This window comes from Neovison vison, chromosome 6 (genome assembly GCF_020171115.1).
Source record: "Neovison vison isolate M4711 chromosome 6, ASM_NN_V1, whole genome shotgun sequence".
NCBI classification, from domain to species: domain Eukaryota; kingdom Metazoa; phylum Chordata; class Mammalia; order Carnivora; family Mustelidae; genus Neogale; species Neogale vison.
In genome coordinates, this window is record NC_058096.1 from 208775108 (window position 1) to 208800911 (window position 25804).

At 46.7% G+C, this 25804-nt stretch overlaps 1 protein-coding gene across 3 annotated transcripts in view; it reads right to left on the minus strand.

Annotated features, from left to right (window-relative positions):
• Window positions 1-25804, minus strand: part of LARS2 (leucyl-tRNA synthetase 2, mitochondrial) — a 155515-nt gene that overhangs the window by 35000 nt on the left and 94711 nt on the right. For all 3 annotated transcript variants that reach the window (XM_044253744.1, XM_044253742.1, XM_044253743.1), the window contains 5 exons: window positions 25379-25483; window positions 22468-22583; window positions 19838-20121; window positions 18554-18652; window positions 7967-8104 (listed from right to left, as the gene is read on the minus strand). In XM_044253744.1, coding sequence (XP_044109679.1) covers window positions 7967-8104; window positions 18554-18652; window positions 19838-20121; window positions 22468-22583; window positions 25379-25483 — 742 coding nt within the window. The remainder of the gene's footprint in view (window positions 1-7966; window positions 8105-18553; window positions 18653-19837; window positions 20122-22467; window positions 22584-25378; window positions 25484-25804) is intronic.

The following is a 25804-nucleotide window of genomic DNA, read 5'->3' on the forward strand; positions in this document are numbered from 1 at the left end:
AGGAAGTGAAAAATCTGAAACCACTACCAAACCCGTTCTTCCTGGAAACATCACAGATGGGGGGCATTGTGCCTGGCCTCCCCCTGGAGGGGCCTTGCTGGTTTCCCTGTGCTCCTGGCTCTGGCTCAGCTCTCCCACTAATACCACCCCGAGAGGCAGGTGTTTTTGCTTTCACCTGGCTGCAGAAGGATGGGAAGTGATGCCCTCTTCAGTGCTTCCTTGATAGCCTACACTGCCCTGAGTCAGAAATTACAACCATGGATACCCACCAGTCACTGAAAGCCACCTCTGTCCCACCAAAGACGGAAGAAAAGAAGAGAGGGAGGGAAGGCAGGAGAAAGGGCGGGGTGAGCAGGGTCAGCAACTATTAGGATAAACAAGGAACTTCAGAACATAGAATGAAAGGCTATTTTAAGCGCCCTTGTGAAACCTTACTGCATATAAGTAACATGGTTAAAAGAAGCTCAGATTCATCAGAGCCCTAAATGGTCACTGCCGATGACATTTTACCTACTCAGGAGCTCCTAGACAGCCTGCTGCCCATGGTCCTGACCTGGTCAGGAGCCTCCCATGTAGATCTGGCAAGAAGAGAACAGAAAGCCCTGGATTTCTGAAAATAATTTCCAATGTGGACTTTTCAAGGCTCAGTTTGTGAACTTCCTCTTCTTCCTCGCCCTGTGCCTGGGGGGCCATCAGGCTCACATCATCAGCCAGTTTCTATGCATTAAGCCATGGCTCCTCTGTAAAATTCTCCGTTTCTATTAGCAGCCAGCCAGCACCATGGGAGGAGCCCTGACGAATATGCTGAGAACCAAGTAAAGCCTCTCTTCTCTTTCTCCCCCCCTCCCCTGCCAAGCTCTGATGTGATGGAGAAGCAGAAAGGGAGCCCCAGGAGCTCTCCAAGGTCAGCAGGGCGCCACTGCTCTCTGTGGCTAGCAAACCACGGGGAGAAGTCAGCTCAGGGAATGCAGTGTCTCCCCAGAGCTGTCTGAAGAGCAGCAAGCTTCCTGATTGTAGTACAGTGGAGATGAACCTATCCCTCACCGCAGAGCGGGCCCTGCTGCTCCCAGCCTGGGGGCTGACGGCTGCCTTCCCCTCCCTTCCCCCAGAATCAAACTAGGAGGCTTCACATATTTCCCTGACGGTCAAGGACTGTTTTTTTTTTTGTTTTTTTTTTTTCCCTTGTTATAAAGTTACATAATCATTGTAAAAAAAATCTGGGAAAAAATCAGGAGGGCATAGGAAATAAAAATAATAAAGTCTTCGATTAGCTCCTCATCCAGAGAAAACCGGTGTGAACACGTTGGCAAAATTTCTTCTAGCCTTTTCTCTTGCTTTGGGCTAGGAGTATGTATATGCCTGTGTATTTAAAGGTACAGGCAATCCAACCACATATGATTTTGTATCTTGCTTTTTTTTTTTCAGTTCTAAGCACTTCAGATCCATTTCCTCTTGTTATTAAACATTCTGTAGAACCAACCTTTACAGAGTTGTACAAGAGTCTTTCGTACAGATGGGCTAGACTTTGTTTGCTCTTTCTCAGACTTTCGGGGCACTGAGGTTGTACCCAAACTTTTAGCGACTTGAAAAAATACGTGAACAGTTTGGTACCTAAGTCTGCATTCTGATTATTTCCTTAGGCTTGGATTTCTAGAAGTGCAATTCGTGTGTCCAAAAGTGTGAATATTTTTAAGGCTCCCACTCTGTATTGTCAAACTGCTTTTCTTAAATATTTTATTTATTTATTTGACAGAGATTACAAGTAGGCAGAGAGGCAGGCAGAGAGAGAGAGAGAGGAGGAAGCAGGCTCCCTGCTGAGCACAGAGCCCGATGCGGGACTCGATCCCAGGACCCTGAGATCATGACCTGAGACGAAGGCAGCGGCTTAACCCACTGAGCCACCCAGGTGCCCCAGCTTTTCTTAATGGTTGTTCCAAACTGCCTTCCTGCAATGTACGAGATGCTGTTCCACCCGGCCTCTTGGTTGGATGGAAAATGACACCTCATTGCTGTTTAGTATTTCTTTGACTATTGGTGAGGGCAATATTGGAGAGCATGATTCTTGGTCATTGGTACACCTTCTTTTGCAAATTTCCTGCCGACATCAATTCTGGCTTGATCATTAACCTGGTATTTCCAGTAACAGCACCGGGCTGCCTGGTGCAGGGGTGGGGGAGGGGTGGGGTGAGGTGCACGGCCGCCCCCAAGACCTGCTTCTTGCAAGAGATCTAAGAAAAGCTCAAAGTTCAGATCCAAGTGCGCAAGTGTGAAAGAGGGCCAGGACTCATTTGGGAAACAGGTGAGAGTATAAGCGCCACTCCCTTCTGCTTTCATTTCTCAATCCCTTGGCCGCGGTCTTCAGTAGTAGTTCAAGGGGCGCCTAGGTGGCTCAGTGGGTTAAGCGTCTGCCTTCAGCTCAGGTCATGATCTCGGGGTCCTGGGATCGAGCCCCACACGGGGCTCCCTGCTCAGTGGGGAGTCTGCTTCTCTCTCTCCTTCTGCCCCTCCCCCTGCTCATGCACAAATGCGTGCTTGCTATCTCTCAAATAAATAAATAAAATCTTAAAAAAAAAAAAAAAAAGCAGTAGTTCCCGCCGGGGAGCCCGAGGCCACCGTCGCATACTCATGTACTTCACATGTGGACAGGTAACCCCTTGGGCTCTTGGGGGCCTCATAGGTCAGCAGAAGGGAGTGGCTAGAGTCTGAGATCCCTCCCGACCGATCATGTGAACCAAAAGCAGCAGAGAAACAGACGTAAAACGCTGATTTAGACGAGTGCCAGAAAAAACAACTAACAAAGAGAAATAAATACACATGTGGCCGACAGGTCTCCATTTTTCCTCCTAGGCCAGCTTGAAAAAGTGACCGGGAGGCCTTCAGAAATCCTGACTGGCGAATTCCAAGTTCTCGCATGAAGTGGGCAACTGTCATTTCATTTGTGGCTGACCGCCTTCCCAGGACAGCTCTGCTGAGGAGGGCATGCTCAGAGACCACTTCCAGAGGCTGCCCCTGCCCTGATGTGATCATGGGAGTGACCCTGACAACCGGGCTGAGACCCAGAGGAAGAGGACTTCCGGCACCTTCTTCAAGGTCAGACTTGGAGTACTTAAAATACATCTCTCCCTTTTTGGGGACAGGGGAGAGGGCATGGCATGGATTCTTAATGTCTTTTTTTTTTAAGATTTTATTTATTTATTTGTCAGAGAGAGAGAGAGAGAGGGAGCACACAAGCAGGGGGAGCAGCAGGCAGAGGGAGAAGCAGGCTCTCCATCGAGCGGGGAGGCTGACCAGGACCCAAGAATCACGACCTGAGCTGAAGGCAGATGCCCAAATGACTGAGTCACCCGGGCGTCCTGAACCCTTTTGTCTTGTAAAGAATTTTTAAAAATACACACAAAACACTGCTGAGCTTGGAAGCTTAGCAAATTAGAGATTCATATGAACAGATACAAAGTGATACCCAAAACTGTCCTCTACAATTACATCAGAATGCTGCAAACTTTTTTCCTTCTCGAATAGTTTTAAAACCACTGGAGAGGAGTCCTAAAAGTAGCCAGGGCTTGTCTTCTATTTTAAAATAGCTAGCCAGTGTATCATTTATCGTTTCATTCATTGCTCCTACAAATAACTGGGTACAAAGCTGGAGAAAGGTGCCCCGGAGCCAGAAATCACTTATGGTCTTTGTTTCTAGACCTAGAAGAAAACATTTCCTGGGTTGTCTTTTCTCTCTATCCCAAGGGGAACACTTCCTTTGAAAAACATGAACTTTCTCCCCCACCCCTTTTCTTAAGGAGGCTCTACGCCTAATGTGGGGCCTGAACTCACGACCCTGAGATCAAGAGTCACACGCTCCACCGACGGAGCCAGCCAGGCGCCCCGAAAGTCATAAACTTTTATATGTTTATATCACGGAGTTAAACTCAATTTATTTAAACAAATATTCACTGAGAATGGACAAGGTCCGCAATCCTGTCACAGCAATAGGACACAATTCCCATCATCAGGGATAATTTTTATCTGGTGCAGTAAAAAACTCTCCACAGAGAAGAAATGCAAGGCACAGTGGTAAATTATTTAACCCAAGGCACAAACAGTTCGACTGAAGATGAATGCTGTTAGTGTGTTCATTGTTCTTCTGATGTAGATCAGTTTATTTTTACACATGAAGGGCTCTGGGACTAATGAGAAGAAAATTATTTTAAGCATTTAATTTGTAAACTAAATGCATTCTCTGTACAGTAGACCTTTAACGCATGCGTGCACGCACAGAGAGAGGGAGCAGGCCTGAGCGTGGGATGCAGGGAGGGGGCGCCTGGGTGGCTCGGTGGGTTAAGCATCTGCCTTTTGCTTAAGTCAAGTTCTCATAGTCCTGGGATCGAGCCCCACCTGGGGCTCCCTGCCCAGCGGGGAGTCTGCTTCTCCTTCTCCCTCTGCCCTTTGCCCCTGCTCACGCTCTCGCTCCATCACTCTCCCTCGCTCTTGCTCTCTCTGTCTCTCAAATAAATGAAATATTAAAAAAAAATTTTTAAATAAATATTTTTTATTTAAAAAATATTAAAATAATTTTTAAAATATTTTTTTTAATAAATGTTTTATTTATTTATTTATTTGAGAGAGAGAGAGAGAGAGAGTGTAAGGGAGTGAGAGAGAAGCATGACAAGAGGAGGGGCAGAGGGAGAAGCAGACGGCCGGCTATGCAGGGAGCCCGACGTGGGACTCGATCCAGGGACTCCAGGATCATGATCTGAGCCAAAGGCAGACGCCTAACCGACTGAGCCACCCAGGCACCCCTAAATAAATAAAATCTTTAAAAAAAGACATTTTTGGGGAATGTCACAGCTGAATCTGAAGGTCACATGGAAGGAGGAAGGTCCAACCGTAGCCAAGATACACCTAATGAAAACGGACAAAGAGGAAGCACTACCCTTACCCGACAGTAAGACTTGTAAAACTAAAATACGAAAGCCAGTAAAGAATGATCAGAGCAAAGAGCCAACAGGCCAATGGACAGAATGCAGATCCTACAGAGAGGCCCTTGCGTATATACAAAAACCTGACTGTGATGGAGAGAGCACTAAAGCTCAACGAGGAAATGCACGGACTGGCCCAGTAGCGGGACCGAGACACTGGAAGCAACAGCCAGGCAGGAAAAGATTACTGAAATTTATTGCATTAAGAGTTTCTACTCATCAAAAGACACCATAAAAATACGAGAAACTAAGAACTGGGAAACCTATCTGCAATACGTAGAGCTAGGAAAGGATCAGCATCCAGAATATTTCAAAAACTCCTACAATCGGGGCGCCTGGGTGGCTCAGTGGGTTAAAGCCTCTGCCTTCGGCTCAGGTCCTGGTCTCAGGGTCGTGGGGTCGAGCCCGGCATAAGGCTCTCTGCTCGGTGGGGAGCCTGCTTCCCTTCCTCTTTCTCCGCCTGTCTCTCTGCCTACTTGTGATCTCTGTCAAATCCATAAATAAAAGCTTAAAAAAAATTCCTACAATCAACATATGAAAACCCAGAAAAGAAGAGTGAAGGATACCAGCAGGGATTTAATGGAAGAGAAAACACAGAGGTCCCTATGATGAGGGAGCAGAAGGCTGGCTGAGGACAAAGCAAAAGCTGGCACCTTGCACCCCCCTTCCACCCGCTCCCCCTCGGTAATATGTGTGACATTCCTGCCGCCCTAAAAGAAAATAAAGAGTTAACTTGCAGGGATCACAATCCTGCAAGACCGAAATCTCCCTTGGTTCACAAATGCCCTAGTGATAACAACCAAGAAGCTATCTTATCAATAGCCTAACTTCCAGAGACAAACAACTCAGTTCCTAAAGCCCTAACACCGCGCTCCCTTCCATAAAACTGAAGGAGACGGAGATGAAAGAAAATACAAATAAAGCTAAATTTCTTCTAACCCTAAAGCTCATTGACAAGGACGCTTGATAGGAGGAATGTGACATTCCACCAGGGAACTCCCAACTGTCTTCATGCTGGGGCCTCATTAGAGGTAAAAACAGCCTCGGCTTGACAATAACCAGGCCTCCAGTATCCTGACAGTCTTCTTTACTGTGATAGCTCTTCTGAACACCCCCTTTGTCCTCACCTACCCAACTCCTGTGTACATAATCAGCCAGTCCTTGGGCTATCAGGGCAGCAACTCTGCCTGCCCATGGGTCCTGTCCCCGTGCACTAATAAACCATCTTTTTGCACCAGAGACGTCTTAAGAATTCTTTCTTAGCCGTCGGCTCCGGACCTCACCCCACCGAACCTCACCTAGGTTCTAGAACTTCATCCCCTAAACATTTTAAATACATGCTAAGCATCATGAAGTGAGCTGTGTCTTTCAATTCAAACATACTCCCCAAACTGATGTATTCCATAAGCAACACGGACGTGCTGAGGATGTGCAGGGAGGGGAGCCCTCATCTCTGTGGGTACGGGCGTAGGTTTTTTTGTTTTTGTTTTTGCTTTGTTTTTGTTTTTCTTTAAAGCAGGCTCCATGCCCAAAATGAAGCCCAATGTGGGGCTTGAACTCACGACCCTGAGATCAAGACCTGAGCTACCTGGCTGCCCCGACAAGGATAGGTTATAGAAGTCATCTGAAAACAGGCTGGGTGCTCCTTAGCAAAGCTGAACATGTGCACACCTTACACATCTTACAGTTCAGTGGTCCCACTCTTAGGTACCTGCCCTGGACATGGGCTGACACGTGTTGGGAAACATGGACAAGAACGCTCATACGGTTTGAGTCATCACCGTACAAAACACTCCAACGAGCATTAATGGTGCTGTGGACACAGAAACCAAGTTCCGCACTAGACATTCCACTCCCCGTGACGGAATGCCTTACTTACAGCAGTGAACCAGGAACAAAACCTAACTCTATGCACCGATATGGCCGAACCCCCCAAAACACCGAGTGAGGAAAGCAAGAGGAGTAGGCAAAATACGATTCCACTTACATGAAGACCAGACACAAGAAAACCAAATATATGTACTGTTTAAAAATACAGAGAGGTGATAAATTTATACGGAACTTAATAGTTTGGGACTTCAGCATAGGGGTTGGCTGGGGAAGGAGCAGAGGGTAGGGAGATGGTGTGACTGGATAGGGAACCCTGGGTATTCTAAGGAACCTGTAATCCTCTATTTCTTACACTGAGAAGAGGGTACAGGGATGTTCACTTTATTCTTTAAATTGTGTAAGACATTAAATATATATATACATACATATATACGGTGTTTTCATGGGATAAAAGTGCACACAGACACCTTTCTGACCGTCATGGGAAACAGGTTACAGGCCAACAGGAAGAACATTTATCAATGGGTTTACTGGGTGATTCCCCAGCTTTAATCTATTACCTATTTAATTTTTTTAAATTTTTAAAATCTTTAAAATTTTATTTATTTACTTGACAGAGAGACAGTGAGAGAGGGAACACAAGCAGGGGAAGTGGGGGAGGGAAAAGCTGGCTTCCCGCTGAGCAGGGAGCCCAACGCGGGGCTCGATCCCAGGACCCCGGGATCACGACCCGAGCCGAAGGCAGACACTTAACAGTGGAGCCACCCAGGCGCCCCCATTACCTACTTTTAGCAGAGTGAGCTATCAAGGTAGGACTGCCAAGCTCAAAGAGCCTGCCTAGCATGGCCAGATAAACATGACCTCAAACGAGAAGCTATAAGAAGCCCTACAATATTACAAGCTGCTTCTCTCTGCCCTGGAAGTCGAAATCCCAATTAATTAACTCGGCTAAAGAGACGAGAGCTGAAGGCAAGATTCCACGTGAGCCTGCGATTATCAGACGCTGGAAGTATGATTAAGTAGCAGAAACAGTGACCGCTCAAGGACACTTGAAAAAGTGAAGTCTTCCCCTACACGTGCTGACCTTGCTCTGGAAGGGCGGACACCTGCTCGAAGCTGTCGCTCACGGGACTGAATTCTTTGGCTGAGCGGTATTAAGGGCTCACCTGTGTTTGACCATTTTTTGATCGTGGCAGAAATGGCTGAAGAACCTCGCGTAGAACAAATGCATGACGGCGTGTTCCTTCCCTCCGATGTACAAATCCACAGGCAGCCAGTAATCCGCCAGCGCTGTGTTAAAAGGGCTACGAGAGAGAGAAATGGTCGTCGTTTACAAACCCGCTTTGCCCCAAGAGCACAAATTAGACCTAGTCCTGTTTGTATGCGCCCCAAGACAAACGATGCCCGAGAAGAACAGTGATTTGTCTTTTTAAAATACAGTAAGAGAAAAGCTGATATAATAAAGTGGAAAAAAGTCAGGTGGGCATGAAATCACAGGGAATTTGTTCAGGAGCCGTTACTGACAATTCAACAAATGTGGTTTTCGAGTGAAATGAGGACAAAAGGAAAACACGGCGGCAGCATGAAAAAGGTATTTCCGTGAGAAAGGTTATGTCTGTAAGATGCGCATTTGAATCTCTATATTTCTGTTTTAGTTTCGCCCGCCCTTAGGCAGACTGGGATTCCGGTAGTTCTTACCAACAGGGGGGGCAAAATGGCCTTTGCAAACGAGATTAACAGGCAGCCGCTAAATATTCATTTTAAAACAAATTCCACCTTATTTTTCAAAGCAGCCTTAAAACACAGAGAGTCAGCAAGGGCCTGAATACGGTCTCCGGCGTGCAAGGAGCGTACTGAGGGCAACAGACACAAACGCACCCAGCATCTCCCTCTGACCAGCAGACACTGTCAGTGACAGAAATCCTACAAGGAAGGCTTCCTCGGACTCCCTGGTGCTCATGGGTGCCGGGGAGTAAAGGAAATACCACTGCCCTCTATTCTCTGCCTGGGAGTCTTGAGAGGGGAGTCTGTAGGTGTGCAGAAGAGTGTGTGTGTGTGTGTGTGTGTGTGTGTGTGTACACGCACGTGCTGTGGGGAGGGGAGCAGAGCTGGTGAGAATGTGCTTCCTGGAGAGCATCCCATGAAGTAAATCTCTGCCTTTGGAGGATTGGTACTCTGTGGTCTCAAGTGTTTGTAAACTCTCATCCCTACACCTCAAGGCATTTTTTTAAAAAAAGATTTTCTTGGGACGCCTGGGTGGCTCAGTTGGTTAGGCAGCTGCCTTCGGCTCAGGTCATGATCCCGGGGTCCTGGGATCGAGTCCCACATCGGGCTCCTTGCTCAGCGGGGAGCCTGCTTCTCCCTCTGACTCTGCCTGCCACTCTGTCTGCCTGTGCTCTCTCTCTTTCTGACAAAAAAATAAAAATCTTTAAATAAATAAATAAAGATTTTATTTATTTATTTGACAGACAGATCACAACTAGGCAGAGGCGGGGGGTGGGGTGGGAAAGCAGGCTCCTGCTGAGCAGAGAACCCGATGCGGGGCTTGATCCCAGGACCCTGAGATCATGACCCGAGTTGAAGGCAGAGGCTTAACCCACTGAGCCACCCAGGCACCCCATCAAGGCATTTTTTTTGGTCCAGCTCCCTGTGGCTCAAGCTTGGGCAGCAGGTGGGCGTGGCCAATTGCCCTGCATTTGTATCTTAATGCGCCTTGCTAGTCCCCACTCCCTAGGCCAGAATTCTGGTAACATTAAGACAATTTTTTCCCCCTTTGTAAACAATAGTTCTTCAGAAAAATCAAAGGACTAATCCAAGGGAGAGAAAAGATAGGGAGGTCAAGGGGGGTGCTCATCTTGAAAACAAGTGTGGGGTGCATTTCAATGTTGAAAGTAGCTATTGCTTGGATCCATGGTTTACCGGGGAACCTAGCTAAGGGAGCATGCGAGCTGGTGCCGAAACTTGCAGCTGCGTTTTATGAGGCCAAGGATGGGGTCCATGGCATTCCCAGATTCAAGGCTGTCTCTCTCTGGGTTCAGAGTCCATCACTGGTTAAAGCCTCCAACATCTGTGAGAGGATTTTCCGCTGAAGCGTTCTGACAGGTAGGCCCCTGATTGCCTTGGCATTCTGAGCAGCTGTTCCCGAACAGAAGGCACCAACAGCCCCTTCTAGAAGGAACAGTCAGAGAAGGGGCCCCTCTTCGGAGCCACAGCAGATCCCGTGCATCCTGCCTTTGCCGGCACTGTGTACTCAGGGTCCCCTTACTCCTGGATGACTTGAATGACAGAAATCATAGCCCTGCAGGGCAGGACTCTGGCGGGGGTGAAAGGGGCAGGAATGTCCATTTCACGGGAAATGTATTCGCTTACAACCACTGAAGAAAAAAGGGGGGGCACTTTCACAGGTGGACTTTGGGGTTTGGGGGCAATGGTTTTCCTACGGATGAGTGCCAACGAGCAAGGTCTAGCAAAGTCTCTGAAGCACGTGGCTGCCTTTTTGGTTTTCCTGAGCTCTGCACTGCTTTCTTTTGCACGTTCTCTTCACCCCCCTCTCCCTACAGCCCTCTTTCCCTCATTTGCTATTTACCTTTGTCTAAGAAACCTGCCCGAAGCTGAAAACTCACATTGTGCTGAGAGCTTTGTTGTTTCTACACTGGTCCCAGCCTTGGCCTTCAAGAGCGTCTCCCACCCTCTTCCCCCGACCTTGGCCACTCGGAATTCTCTAACTGTTTCTTCAGGCAGTTATACTCTTTATTGATTTATCAATTTTAGAAATTACTGTGTGTATGTGACAAGAGGCAATGCTTCCTTGCTCCCTCGTGCACCCTACCTCCTTCCCTCCCATCATTTGTGTCTGTTAAGTAAACAGCATGAAAGATCCCCCGGGGCTCCAAGCACCCCGGAATGGACCCCTTCTCAGGAGGAGACCCCCGGACCCAAAAACCAAGCCGAGTCCACTGATCAGATGCAAACAGCACGAGGTTTATTGAGTTGACACAGGTACCTGCGGGCGGTCAAGTCTTAGGAAGACTCGCGCGCCAGCCCTTTGTTCAGGGCCTTTTTATGGGGTTTGGGGAAGCGAAAGCATACGTACAGAAGCAGAAACATAGTTACAAGGTTCTTATTGGCTGGTTTAAATGTAAGGCATACTCGGTGTTTGTAGATTGGCTTTGAAGGACCCCGGCACGCGAAGAGAAAGGTGGGGAGGGGGAGTGAGGAGGGGGAGTTGGACCTTATTACTCAGCAGAGAAGCATCCTGCCTACGTGACTAGGCCCACGTACCTAGGCGACCCCCCTTGCCTACATGACTATGCACATAAAGTATCCTGTTGAAACAGGAGACCAGTATCACCCCCTAAAAGCCAAGTGGTTACAGAAAGGCAAGGGAGTGGTTAAACAATTAACTGGGGGAGGGGTCTAACAGGGGAAGGGCGAGCGATTACAGAAAAGCCAAGAAGCAGTTAGTTAATCAATGGCTGGGGGGGGTGTCTATATGCGGAGTCTTTCATTCCCCCCTTTTTCTTTATCATGGATAGAATCTTATATCCATTCGCTCTGGTCCTGTACCAGGTCAGTTTGGGATCTGGTCTGTCGAATTAGCTGATATTGCTGTGTCACCAGTGGTTTCGCAGCCCCAATAGCGACTATAAAAGTGGGATGTCCCACTACAGTAGGTCCACTCTCTGGGTCTGTGAAACCCGGGGCATAAGTGTTCTTAACATACTTTGTTGACTTCAGTCCCCATAGCTTCCCCAAGGATTTAACCCGAGTTGCCCCCAGGGGGGATGGTTGTGAAGGCGGTCAAAGTAATTTTCTACGTCCTAATTGGCTGGAGTTCCCATTGCTAGCTTGCAGATGTTAGGGTGTACTAGCTGCAGGGCTTGCAGATGGGCTTGAGGAACTGAGTTATGTGTCTTTGGAAATTGGGCTATTGATAAGGTAACTTCTTTGTTGTAAATCTCAAGGACATTTGCAAACAAAGGGAGACTCCTGCCTTACAAGACTGTGATCTCTGCAATATAAACATTTGTTCTTTTTTTTCAGGGCAGTCAGGGGTGCCTGTGAAATGTCATACATATTATCAAGGGGAGGGGTGGAGAGGGGGGTGCAAGGCGCCAGCCCCTGCTCCCTCTTCAGCCAGCCTCCTGAACAATTTTGACCCTTAAATCTTTAAGGTGGTTGAAGGTGGAAGGTCTTATCTTCTGTAACTTCTTCCTGCTGAATAGGGGCGTAGAGCTGTCCCTACCTACTCAGGTCAACATTGATCAGTGGAGGAATGTATAGGGGAGTTACGAAAGGCGGAGGCAGCTGAATCCAGTGCTGACAGTGAAAAAGTATCTTTGCGCATGGTAAGGATCATCTGTCGTGGTGAAGTCATTGCAGCGATGGAGTCTCGGCACCAAGTAGAGAAACAGCGAACAAAGCAACATATTAAGGCTAATAAGGCAATAAGAATGAGAAGCCCAAAAAGGAGATTTGGCTACAGTCCTCCTCCAAACCAGTAAGCTAACCAATTGCTGAGAGAGAGAGAAGGATCTTGTAGAGCTTTAATCTGGGCATTCATATCCTTTATTAATCCTGTGACATTTTTGTGATAGTCTGGGATGTACACACAACATTCTGTCTTGATAATTACATATATGCCACATGACATCCTCTAGTCACAAAGATGGAACAAAAATGGATGCTAAGTGATTATACCATTTAAAAAATAGATCGCATCCATCTTTGTTTTAAGTTGGGGAGACTAGCTGGAGTTGTAATGGTTTTAGTAATGCGCCCATGAATCCAGGCAAATCCTAAGGTACAGCGACCTATCCACCCTGGAGGAAGCCAGGGCCACAGGTTTGTTTCACATATCCACTGGGTTCCATTTGGAGCTGGCCATCTAATGCCAGGTCGCCTTGCCCAGTCAGTAGCAAACCAGTCAGTAGCCTGGAGTACTGTTACTTGGGAACACATTTCTAGTGATAGCCATCCTAGATATCGTGTGTTATTTGCCCAAATATCACTCGTATGATTTCTTTTGTTCCCAGCATAAAACTGCCTTCTGACTGAGCTGTCCAATCGTGGGTGTAAGCCACAGATATGCATCCCAGATTTGATATACACCATCCTTAGTAAGTTAAGGAGGGTTTTGTAACTTAGGCCCATATTTGATTGGGGAGTTATGGCTTGACAGCAATCCCCTTTTTTTTTTTTTCAAATTGCTCCATGGGCATGTAGTACCAGGAAGGCATATTTGGAGTCAGTGTTAATGTTTATTCTTAGGCTTTGGCAATTGCAAAGTGCTAGTGAACACTACAGTATACCTAGCTTTTCTTATTTTTTTTTTTTTTCTATGAAAACTATTGTCATCAGTAAACTGTCATTCATCTGGCATATCTGTAAGTATAGCCCAATATTTAATTAGTCGGCCTTCATCATTCTTTGGTGGCCTTTGAATTCTAAGAAAAATCTGGACCTGATGTGAACTCATTAGTTAGGGGCTGTTTTAGGTTTCGCTAAAGCATCTGTTTGCAATTGCACCTCAACAGAGGTGGCCTCTAGGATAAATATGACTAAGGGATGAAACCAATAAGAAGACCTTTGAGTGGTCCAGCCTTAACAATATCCTGATTACAGAGGATCACTGGCAAGTGAGAAAACTTGTCAAGAGATAAGGGGAGTTCCCCATGCATCATCCGATCTAATCATAAAGAAAGTGGGGTCATCCATTATCTCTATAAGTCCATAGTTAATCCTATGGAGTGCAATAGGCTGGCCTTTAGGCAATTTCATTATCCCAGCCACAAACAAGGTGTTAGTTAAGTTATACAATTATAGGGGAATCAATCCCATTTTCCAGTTGTTTAATCATGTGCCGTGGGGTCTTGTTAATATACCCACAAGATAATAAGATTGATTAAAGAAGCTATTGTGTAACTTCTCTGAAGTTTACCTCAAATTGTTTAGCTTAGGTAAACAAACATTTAAAGACAATCGAATCTAGAATTTAATATCCATAAAGGTGTGTTATTAAAATATAATTTTTCTTTCTAAGATAACCCTCATTTACAGAGATAGCCAAATCAGGACTAAGTCACTTGTGAAACAAGTCCAGTTTTAACAAACTTGGCCCATTATTTACATAAGCTCAGCAAGAACAGTTGAGTGTGATCATATAGATCTTTTAGAATCTGCTTTGCTGGAACTTCTTATAAGGAATCTCTAGGTTGAACTTCTAGTAGCCTCTCCAGGCCAGAAGCCAAGCCACATACTTGCCATCAGGCATGCCTGCAATACCTGTCGATTTGGGCATATGCCTCTTCATGAGATTCTGCACCTACCAAGGAGTGACATTCTTTACTCACCTGGTGAGGCTGCTGGGAACTCTGTAAACAAGGTATCAGGCCAATAGTCCCAAGGGCCTTTATGGCTCCAGGTTTTATAAAGTCAACCTTAGTTCCTTTAAACTGTCTGGTCATATCTGAATCTTTTCAAATATGACATCCCAGTCAAAGCCTTGGTAAAATAACCAGTTTCCAATACTGTCCTGTTACAAGGAGAACAGATTCTTATTGAACTTATGCAAATGACTGATAGCCATGGAAGAAAGAATACTTAACTGAGACCTTTTGGTTTCAGAGGGTTCAGATAGAGAGAAAAGTTGAATGCTTTGAGCACTTTTACAAATGAGCACTTTTACATCTCTATAAGTTACAGATAACTAAGAGGAAGTATCCCTAGTCTGGAAGAGCAAACATTAAAGAGAACCAGCAATGTCTAAAATAAGAGACATAACATTATAATCTTTTAGTTCATTTAGTTCCATGTTACTAATTCTGGTGAATGCACCTTTAGTTAGTTTTGGAAATTCTTACCCATTTCAGTTTTAGGATTTTCAAGTATATCAAATATCTGTATTTGTCCTGGAAGTCCTTTATATGAATCTCCTTTAAGATAAAACTCATTTTACAAGAGAATTAAAACAATTATAAATGACAAAAACTCGGAATGTATATGGTTAGAGCTGAAGAGACACGGGAGTTTACAATTTAGCTGCAAGGAAATCAGGTTATTTTTGTGACACATAACATTTCTGTAATTACAATATCAAGCGATGATCTCTCAAAACATTAAAACTTTAGGAAATGCATAGAATCTCTAGAATAATTATAGCATTTTCCCAAATGTAACCCAAGGTTTATCATTGGTTTAAATCTTGTCAACAATTGCTAAAATCTTAGAAAGTTTTAAAGCACATGCCTAAATATAATTAGGGATGTTAAACACGTGATAAAACAAAACATAGAGACTGGGTTTTCTGGGCTGGCAAAGAGGAAACCATTTACATTCTCTTATCTGATCAATTAATTTAAGAAAACTTTGTCCTTTTAAACAAAGAAAATCAGCTTTTTTTTTTTTTTTTTTTTTTTTATACCAGTGTCTTTTCCCTTTTTAATTTTATTTTTAAGTGTGCAGTCTTAAGATAGGAGTTTTCTGGGTTTTTCTCCCATCATGAATGATGTCGCAGACAAGGGAGGGGGATCTTTCCCCTGCTGTCCTGCTCGCATTCCCCACAGGAACTTAGGAGCGTTTTAGCTAAGGCCTGTCCGAATAAACCCTAGACCAGGCTACTCCGTGGAGTAGATGACCGTTCTGTCATATGACGCCCTGCGAGACTCAGGGTGCAGCCCACTCAGACTCCGTAGCCGAAGCAGTGAAGCCGTACAGACAGATTTACACAGTCAGGCACTCTTCAGATTCAAACAGGTTGGATACCCTCCCTTTTGGGTATCTCTGGCTAATGGGAGGTGATCAATCTCCCTTTTTACTCTTTACAGATTAGAGTGAATTTCTATGGTTACAGGCAATGGAGGATGGCAACCGGGTGTTTTCGCAGTCTCTCAAGGTTGGGCTTCTTCCTTAATCTCTCAAGGCCAAATGGCCCTTATACTTTACTTGGAAGTATAATCTATGTGGAGGCAGGTCAGGAGAGTATTAAATCACCTTGGAGGTTGTTTTTCTTCCTTTTTAGTCTGTCCTGACCATATCTAAAATTCCTTTTCTGAAGATTTCCCTTCACAAACCTTTTACATCTTTCCTTTGCATTCAGGTTTTGTCCCAAGCCATTTTCTTTCAAACAACCATTTTATTGAGGACAAAATTACCTTCCCTAACCTTCAACAAAATGTATTCCCATTCCTTAAATCTTTTTTACATATCACCTACTTTTTTATAGAGTTTTCCTTATTTTCATCAGTTTTAGTTACACTAAGCAGAACTTTGTATTCTTAGAAACACCTTTAGTTATTAGCCATTTGTGAACTGTTACAACAGAATTTTTCAGGTGGCAAATTTATGAATCAGTTAAGTGGAAAACAAGTTTACCAGCAGATTTAAATACTTTTCTACATCCAGTAATTAACGACTTAGCCTTTTATCCTGTTTGGTTAAGATATAGATGTCCACAATTCAATTCCGTTTGTCATCCAAGCAAAACTTTAAAACTTTCAGGTTACCAAAGACTTTGAAAGCTACTTCAGCAATTACCCATTAGAACTTTGAGACAGACAATTAACCATCAGTTTAGTCATTTCTTTGCCCCAATAGAGGAGCAGATGCCATGCTTTTCCACCAGCAAGGGGGGAGGGGTTAAGCAGTCCAAGTTGGGCCAGAGAACACAGGGAAACTTCCCCGAAACAAAGAGAGTTTCGGCAGCTGCTTGGGAATATTCCTTATGGTCTCTGTCTCGAGTTAGACCAACCCGTTGGTTCCAGTTATAGCCATTAACATGGGAAGTGAGTGAGGGAGAAACCCCCACATCTATTAGGAGAAACTCAGAATCTCTCCAGTGACCTAAAGTGAGACTTAAGGGGGTGGTAAGTGTTTGCCCCATTTTAGAGTCAAAGAAAACACCAAGGACAATAAGTAAGACACACAAAACAGTTAACAAGAAGGACGCTGCGCGATTTCGGTACAAAACCGAAAGCAAAAACCCAAGCGGAGATCCTGGGGGTCCGGATTCCCCCTCTCCAACCAAGGCCACGTATCTCTCTGATACAGGCTGAGCTCCAAATGCCCCGCTGCACCGGGGCCCAAATGTCCCGAAGGACTCAAATGTCCCGCCCGGGAGGACTACAAACGCCTCTGGAACGTCTTCCAGGGCTGCGAGGGAGAAGTCCGAGCCCGTCAGCTCCTTCTGGCCCCCGCCAAATACAAATGGATCCGATCGAACCCCAAACCAAACGCATGCGCAAATACTCAAATGTCCCGTCCGGCGGGACTACAAACGCCTCTGGAACGTCTTCCAGGGCTGCGAGGGAGAAGTCCGAGCCCGTCAGCTCCTTCTGGCCCTCGCCAAATACAAATGGATCCGATCGAACCCCAAACCAAACGCATGCGCAAATTCACAAGTAACAGGTTCAGACGCAGCCACAGACGCAACGAACAGACACAACGAATAGAGTGCTGGCCAGCTTACCTCCTGACAGTGGGTCGGTGGTCCTTGGGTGGGGGGTCTCGTATCCCAGGACGAGCCCCCAAATGAAAGATCCCCCGGGGCTCCAAGCACCCCGGAATGGACCCCTTCTCAGGAGGAGACCCCCGGACCCAAAAACCAAGCCGAGTCCACTGATCAGATGCAAACAGCACGAGGTTTATTGAGTTGACACAGGTACCTGCGGGCGATCAAGTCTTAGGAAGACTCGCGCGCCAGCCCTTTGTTCAGGGCCTTTTTATGGGGTTTGGGGAAGCGAAAGCATACGTACAGAAGCAGAAACATAGTTACAAGGTTCTTATTGGCTGGTTTGAATGTAAGGCATACTCGGTGCTTGTAGATTGGCTTTGAAGGACCCCGGCGCGCGAAGAGAAAGGTGGGGAGGGGGAGTGAGGAGGGGGAGTTGGACCTTATTACTCAGCAGAGAAACATCCTGCCTACGTGACTAGGCCCACGTACCTAGGCGACCCCCCTTGCCTACATGACTATGCACATAAAGTATCCTGTTGAAACAGGAGACCAGTATCACCCCCTAAAAGCCAAGTGGTTACAGAAAGGCAAGGGAGTGGTTAAACAATTAACTGGGGGAGGGGTCTAACAGGGGAAGGGCGAGCGATTACAGAAAAGCCAAGAAGCAGTTAGTTAATCAATGGCTGGGGGGGTGTGTCTATATGCGGAGTCTTTCAAGCATTACATCTTTATAAGCCCATAAATGAAGTTCACCACAGGGCCACAATGGGTATTAAGGCAATGGCATTTTCTTGTTTTTTTTTTTAAGTCTCTTTTGCACTTGGGATTTGCTTGGCTGTGACACAGCACTAATTTAATAATCTGATGTACTCCCTTTGGAAGGCCTGTTTCAAGGGGCATGGCTGACCAGCGGCTCCCAGCTACTGTGCCTTTGGAAGTGCTCAGCGTCCCTGCCAGCCCCTACTCTCCCAAAGGGAGGGGACCAGCGCAGAGGCACTCTGCCAGAGTTGGGACTCTCTACCTGAGTCTTTGCTCAGGGCTTCCCATCGCCCAGTTGAGACTTTCCCAGAGCTGCACTGTGGTCCGAGACCCTTCCAACCCAACCCTCCTTTCCCTCCCCTACTTGCTTCTCAGGTGTGGGGACAGCATGGCGGTCTCAGGGCTCCCCCCACAAACTCCCATTCTCTTCCCTTCCCACCCTTGCAGGCACTGCCCCCAGTAAATTTCTTGCATATATAATTCCATTTTGTTGTCTGCTCCTTGCACAACGGACAGACACTCAAAGGACGCAGCAAGGCTTTACCTCTGAGTATTCTGCGGGTCGGTGTATCTGAAGTAGTACCAGGCAGAATCGACAAACGTATCCATCGTGTCTGTCTCTCTCTTGGCGGCACGCTTGCACCTAAGAAATAAAGGAAGTTCATCAACTGGTTTCTTTTTAAATTTTAACGCAGTGTTCCATCGGCTTTTGAGAAAGCCATGACAATTTAGTATCCATTTAGCATGTCACAAGAACAATGCCTCATCACGGATCGGTAATTCAGAGGACGCTCTTCCTTTTGTATTGTTGAGTACAGGACGTTTTAAGGAAATTTACAAATAAAAATTTAAATCTTCAGCCATGAAAAGTCTTATTCTCCAGCTGTCTGGATTTTACCTGGTAGAAAATCAAACAACCTAAGTGGATAAGCCAGGAGTGTCTCTTTTGCCCGTTCACTTCTATTTCAGGCATATCAAGATCGCCTTCGGCCAGTGCCTACTTTGTGACACCCATGAAGCCAATCAATTTATGAAGAGAAGGTGAAAACCAAACGGAGACATCGGCTGAAGAATGAACTTGGGTTTTTTCTATCTCTGCGAGGGCTGGGGGTTGGAAGAGAGGTCCCCTTGGGGGCTGTGGCATGCTGGAGCCAACTCGTACCGGTCCGTAAGAATCAACACTTCGCACCTCTTCCCAATTCCGTGACAAGTGATGTCAAGTTCACAGCCTGAAACTAGCCCTTGGTGGAAGCAGGTATACTACAGAAATTGTCAAACACCGCAACTCAGGCGCTCCCTTCCAACGCACCCACCGCCAGAGAACACGATACAGAAGGGTGAAGGGAGCCCTACCGTTCCAGAAAGCAAGCGAAGCAAGATCCCTGGTGTGTGAAGGGCTGAAAAGAACAACTGAACCTCATCCTCAGGAAGGGGATGCCTGGGGAGGACGAAGGTTCCACAAGGGCCCTGCTGATGACTTGGTTCTGAAGCACGCGCCCAGGGTGACGGGCCCATGGGACGGCAAGAACCAGGTACAAAAAACCCCACAACTTCTAGGAACCCAAGAGAGGGTGCCCTTAGTTGAGCCTTGCCCAGGAGGGGCCCAGCCCCCCGAAGACACTCCCAGGCCCAGAGCAGAGGTGGACACATCGAACCAGCTACTAGCGGCTACTCACAGATGACAGGGGCCCTTCTAAATGCTGCCTTTTTTGGCAGTCCCAGTCCTTGGGGGTTCTTGGAGATTCTGAGGAGGGACACGAGGAGCCCCAAGAGGAACTGATGAATCTGCTAATTCTGCAGCAAGGCCGGGGATGCCACCGTTCCTTACCTAGGGCAGGCGCAGTTCACCCAGTCTGAAGCCGTGGCCAGCGGGGAGCCTCCCTTGCCGGTGAAAGATGTAATGTGGGGCAAGGTCACGGGCAAATCCTGCAGAGGCACGGGCACGGGGCCGCAGGCCGGGCAGTGGACCATGGGGATGGGTGTGCCCCAGTACCGCTGTCTCGAGATAAGCCAGTCCTTCAGCTTGTCACTTGTCACGTCCCCACCGACCTTCTTCGTCCGGGCTTGCTGAGTCAAGGCTAGAAACGCATCCTGCCGGCTCATGCCTGTGAACTGCGAGGGAAAGGAGAGAGGTCCTATGCTCTCTTCCACAAGGACAAGCTGTCACCTGCCACCACGTGCCCCCCAAACTGCTGCTTTTATGTGTAGTCTGGGCAGAGCCTGGTTGTGACTTCATGACCCTAGGGACCTTCACCTCTGTGGCCCCTTCCTCCCTATCCCTAGGACAGGTTTTTTTTTAAGTGAAGATTTTTATTTATTTATTTGAGATACAGAACACAAGCAGGGAGAGCAGTGGGCAGAGGCAGAGAGGGAAGTAGACTCCCCGATGAGCAGGGAGCCCGATGCGGGACTCAGTCCCAGAATCCTGGGATCGTGACCTGAGCCGAAGGCAGACACTTAACCAATTGAGCCTCCCAGGCGCCCCATCCTTAGGAAGTATTAAAGTTATGTTTTATGACTATATTGAAGGAAGATGAACAGGATTTTGACCCTAAAAATTCACTTTTCACCCTCTGATTTTAAAAGAAATTAACATCTTTTTGGGGACCCCATAAAAGTACCGTGACCCCAAGGCACCGTGTCCACTGAGTCGCAGGGGCCAATTGGCCCTGGTTCTGCGGCTCTGATTGTCACCTGAGCCCCGAGACAGTACAGGGATCACCAACTCTCAGCCCTGAGCTGCCAACAAAAAAGTGCATGATATGTATTTCTAATGATGAGTCCCCTGTTGGGGGAAAAAATAATCCAGGGAGAAGGAAAATTCAATATCCTAAAGCAGAAGTAATTCAGGCCAGTCGGGGAATGAATTAGGGCCACAGGTAGATGGATCCAAACCACTCCTTTTGTATTTAAATGCTCCCTTCTTACAGAGAGCGGAGCAGAACACTGAAAGTAGAAAAGAGAAATTGTCCCTTCCCCTGACATGTTTCAGAGAGCCAAGCTAATGCTGAAAATTGAGCCGGCATGAAGTGCCAGTGGGGACCGTGGGGACCCTGGAATTGGTTCACCGCGGACCACGTCCCTACTACGTGCCAGGCTTCGGCTAGGCATTGGGGACACAGAGATAAAGATAAAGATAAAGATAAAGATAAAGATGTTTCATTGCCCCCTGCCCACAAGGAGCTTACAATCACGGGGCATAAAGAGAGCTATCAAGGGCTCCCTGACAGGCACCTTGGTGTGGCTCTGTTCCAATACAGAAGATTTAGGACGACTGGGTGGCTCAGTTGTTAAGCGTCTGCCTTTGGCTCAGATCATGATCCCAGGGTCCTGGGATCAATCCCTGAGTCGGGCTCCCTGTTCCATGGGAAGCCTGCTTCTCCCTTCCCCTCTGCACCTGTTTGTGTTCCCTCTCTTGCTCTTTCTCTCTTAAAAAAAAAAAAAAAGGTTTAAGGTTCAACAACTTTGAGTATCTATTACCATTTATGTCATGAAGGCACAAACGTGAGGTCAGTAAATGTTGTCACTCAGGTAAGAAAAAAGCCTGGCCAGACTCTTAAATCTTTTTATATATCTTTACCTATCTCTATCTATCTATCTATCTATCTATAAAATACCCTCCAGCTAGATAATCCCAAACCTGAAAATCCTAGATCTTTAGGCCTGATTGAATCAGGATCACCCACGCTGGGGCCAGTGATGCTGGTGGTCCTGGTCCAGGGACCAGACTTTGAGGAGCAAGGTTCTATGCCAGTGAATCTCAAAATGTGAATCCTTGATCAGTAGCAGCACCTGAAAACCTGTTAGAAATGCTTGTTCCTGGGTTCTACCTGGGGCTGCTCAATCAGATTCTCCAAGGGGAGGGCAAGGCACCAGTTGATTCTGGGCCGTGCTTAGGTTGGAGACGCACCATCTCTGCTGTTTCCCACTCGGCCCTCACCCTACCCTTCCCATTGCACTTCCCAGTCTGGGTCAAGAGCAAGGCTGCGGTCAAGTCCTGCCAGATCTACCACCTGGCAAGAGGAAACCTGGCCCAAATAAATATGATTCAGTCTCCATGTTCATTTTCTATCCATGAGTTCAAATTTAGGCGGAAACAAGTCAGTCATCTGGGGAGAACAGAAATCTTCAGGAAGAACAGTGAATTTCAATCACCCTCCCAAGGAATCCATTTTCCTGGAAGAGGGAATTTTTTTTTCCCTAAGCAGAAGATGCCCAGAATATAGTGATTATGATAACTGTACTATTCTAGGATTGGGCTTGACTTAGAGTTGATAAATTTCTAGATCTTGAAAAAGAATAGATTATGAAATGACGCTGCAAGATTGTGAGTTGGGGGGGAGGGGCGGATGAGTGAAGTAGCAGGTTGTAACCTGCACCTGAAGGAAAAGGTCTCAACAAACCCAGGTCAAGGTCATGATTTGAGAAGCTGTTAGGCCCATACCACAGGAAACCCACCTCAGCAGAGCTGCTCAACCTCTCTGTGCCATCCGGCAAAGTTTCAATGACTTCGGTGTAGGCGAGGCCCAGGGTCTGGGCCAAGGTGGCGTCCTCCGGGCTGGTGCTCGGAATTCCTATTCAGAGAGAAAGAAACACAGAACACCTTCTTTGCAAATACCCAAGTCACAAAATAATGGACAGCACTGCCACTCGGCTTTAGCTTCCTAAGGGAGACTACTTTTTAGCCACAGAAGTTCTAAAAATGCAGCTCATTCCTTGGGAAAATGGAGGATAGTCTTGGAGAAAGCCCCCACCCTCCTAACAACCCGTTTACTATGTCGGCTTCAGTGCCTTTCAGTTTTTCTCCTGTGCTTTGTTTCTCTTTAAAAAAATAGTTGTGGTTCTAAAATAGATGATTGGAGACCGGCGGCTTTTTGTCACTGGAATCGTGAATTGCGAGCATCTGGAGAAGTGTCTTGTCTGATTTCCCTCCGGGACCAAGGAATAGCGGCGCTCTCCTGAGAAGCAGGGCTGGCGGCTCCAGCATTTCCCGGCACCCTAGAAAAATCCAGTCCCAAAGTGGAAAGCTGGCAACCATGCTTCCTCACACTGTGCTTTGTTCCCAAAGGCAATGGTACTTGCATTCCGAATAGAAATTTATTCTTCAACGCACACATGCCCTTGAGACGGGAGTTGAACATAAGCAAATCGATCATCCGGAGGGCCCAGGCCGGCTGCTTTGGCTTCAGCTCTGCATCAAAACCAGCTTGTCGGCGGTCGGGTCTGTAGGGCAGACTCTCAGTCTTGGCCCGACTTCGTTGTGAGGCTGTGCTGAGCACTGTAGGATGTTGGGCAGCGCCCCTGGTCTCTGCCAGCAGCACTCCCTGAAAGTGACGGAAAAATGACTGAAAATTTGCCAAATGCCCCTGAGGTGGGGGGCGAGAATCGCCCCTGGTGGAGGACCCCTGTGGCGGGGTCAGCTGTCAAAACTGCTGATATCTCTGCAGACACAACACATTACGTGGCCACTGAGCAGGAAGACATGCAAAGTGCCGAAGTCAGATTTCCATGAACAACCTCTTGTGTTTGTGTTTGTGTTGTGTCCAGAACACCGCCCGACGAGGGTGATTTCATGTTTGGGAGACATGCATCCTTGGCAAGACGCAAAGCCCCGTGGTATGGCAGAAAGTTCTATAGCGTTCCAGCTGAGATTATGGACCCCCCCCAAAAGCATCTAATAAGGCAAATAAATGTTCAGAGTGAACTTGAAGGACATGGAAGGGTGCAGACAAACGGCAAGCAGTATTACTAGAAAGTGTTCAGGGTCAAGAAGGGAAGAGAGTCACTCACCGCATTCCCAAAGTGTATGGTTTGGAGTAACCAGGAGAAATGTTCTAATGGAGACACTGTGGCCCAAAAGTTTATTTGGCCACATAAAGAATGCTGTGGACCACAGTGTGGGTTCTGTGGGCCTGAGCGGGATGGGAACTATCTGTGACGTTCAAGTGGGATGGCGAAAACACTGCTTTCTCTCTTTTTTATTTCTATTGCTTGTTCTTGGAAGTCAAGAAGCAGTAACTTAGAAAATGTTAATAATGTAACTGTGGGAAATCAAGACCACAGGGAAAATAATTTCCATGCACACCCAAAAAAAAAAAGAAAAAATCAGATTCCTTCCTTTCAGAATGTTCAATATTATGCCAGAAATTTGACTCGAAATACTGTGCCTCCCCATCCCCCACCCTCAAACACAAAAAGCTGCTTCAACAACGGCTTCCTTTATTGCTTATCTTGGCTGGTAGCATTAATGAATCTTATTGATTATAAAATACAAAAGAGGGGCGCCTGGGTGGCTCAGTGGGTTAAGCCGCTGCCTTCGGCTCAGGTCATGATCCCAGTGTCCTGGGATCGAGTCCCGCATCGGGCTCTCTGCTCAGCAGGGAGCCTGCTTCCCCTTCTATCTCTGCCTGACTCTCTGCCTACTTGTGATCTCTCTCTCTGTCAAATAAATAAATAAAATCTTTAAAAAAAAAAATACAAAAGAATAACAGAAGGAATTATTTCCCTTAAGCAACACCCTTTCTAGGTTTAAATGGTCTGAAAGAAAGGACCCAAATGGCTTAATATCCATTTTCTGTTTGGATGTTTCTTCAAATCACTTTGCTAAAAACTGATCTGGAAATTGGGAGGGAAAACATGATTTCGATAAGAAATGCCGTTTCTTTTGGGTACCAGGAAATCGAGAGTGCGGAAGAACTTTCTCTGCAGACTTTTGGCACTTTGAGACTGGCTGGGATCTTCAGCGGGAATGTTGGGGAAGAAGGGCGCTCGGGTCCACCCGAAGGGCAGGTCTTGGACTGGTGTCATTAGTTCTCAGTCCTTGGTTCACCCCCGGCCTCTGCTAGGTGACACCTCAGAACTCCCCGGGATAAGCAAAGCTGCGGAGGACATCCAATGCATAGTTCTAAATGCACCTTCCACTTGACTACTATGTCCTTCCCTAGAGGGCTCAAGTTCACCTCCTCAAGCCTTCACCAAAACTGGATAGTCTGGTCCATCACTTGCGATCAGAATCCCCATCTCTGCAGTTGCTGTTGATTATATGAGCTCCGAAATCAGATTCCATCTCAGTTATACTGTTCCCCACGTCATACGTATGAGTCTCACCAATGAGCTTTACCGACCAGATCTGTGGGTCATGTTTTATTATTCTCAAGAACAACCAGCAAGGTGTGGCATTCTGGGTATGTTTTCAAAATGTAGCTCCTAAACAGGGAATGGCCGAATGAAGGGGCCTATCGTGTTCCCAGAGAGGCAGAACAGACCGTGGACTCAGCAGTGAGCTCTTCCAGTTGACAGCAACAGGCTGGTATTTTGATCCGAAGCCTGCTGCGTATATTATCCTGATTATACTTTAATAGCTACTTACCTATTTTGGAATCCAGAGAGCCCTCCAAGTCAGCTTTGGCCAAGATAACGACAGGGACCTCCTGTTGGGTGAGCATGTTCACAGCCTTCACGGGCGTGAGGCAATCTGAAAACAAGAGCGAGTGACAGCTGGGGTACTAACACCATCTGAGTCTCAGAGGAGACAAGTGAGAAAAATAAGCAGGAGGACTTCTGTGTTTTGTGCTAATTGTTAAAGAATCTGTTCTTTGAAGGTATTAATGGACAATTCACACCAGTAGAAAATCAAAAGAGTAAGCAATTACACAAAAATGTTTGTCTAAGCTCAGAACCAAAGAAGTGAAATGGCATTTTTACTTTACAGATGGTAACGATGTTCCTGCTGCCCCGTTTTCCTTTTGAAAAATACCTCGAGGGGCGCCTGGGTGGCTCAGTGGGTTAAGCCGCT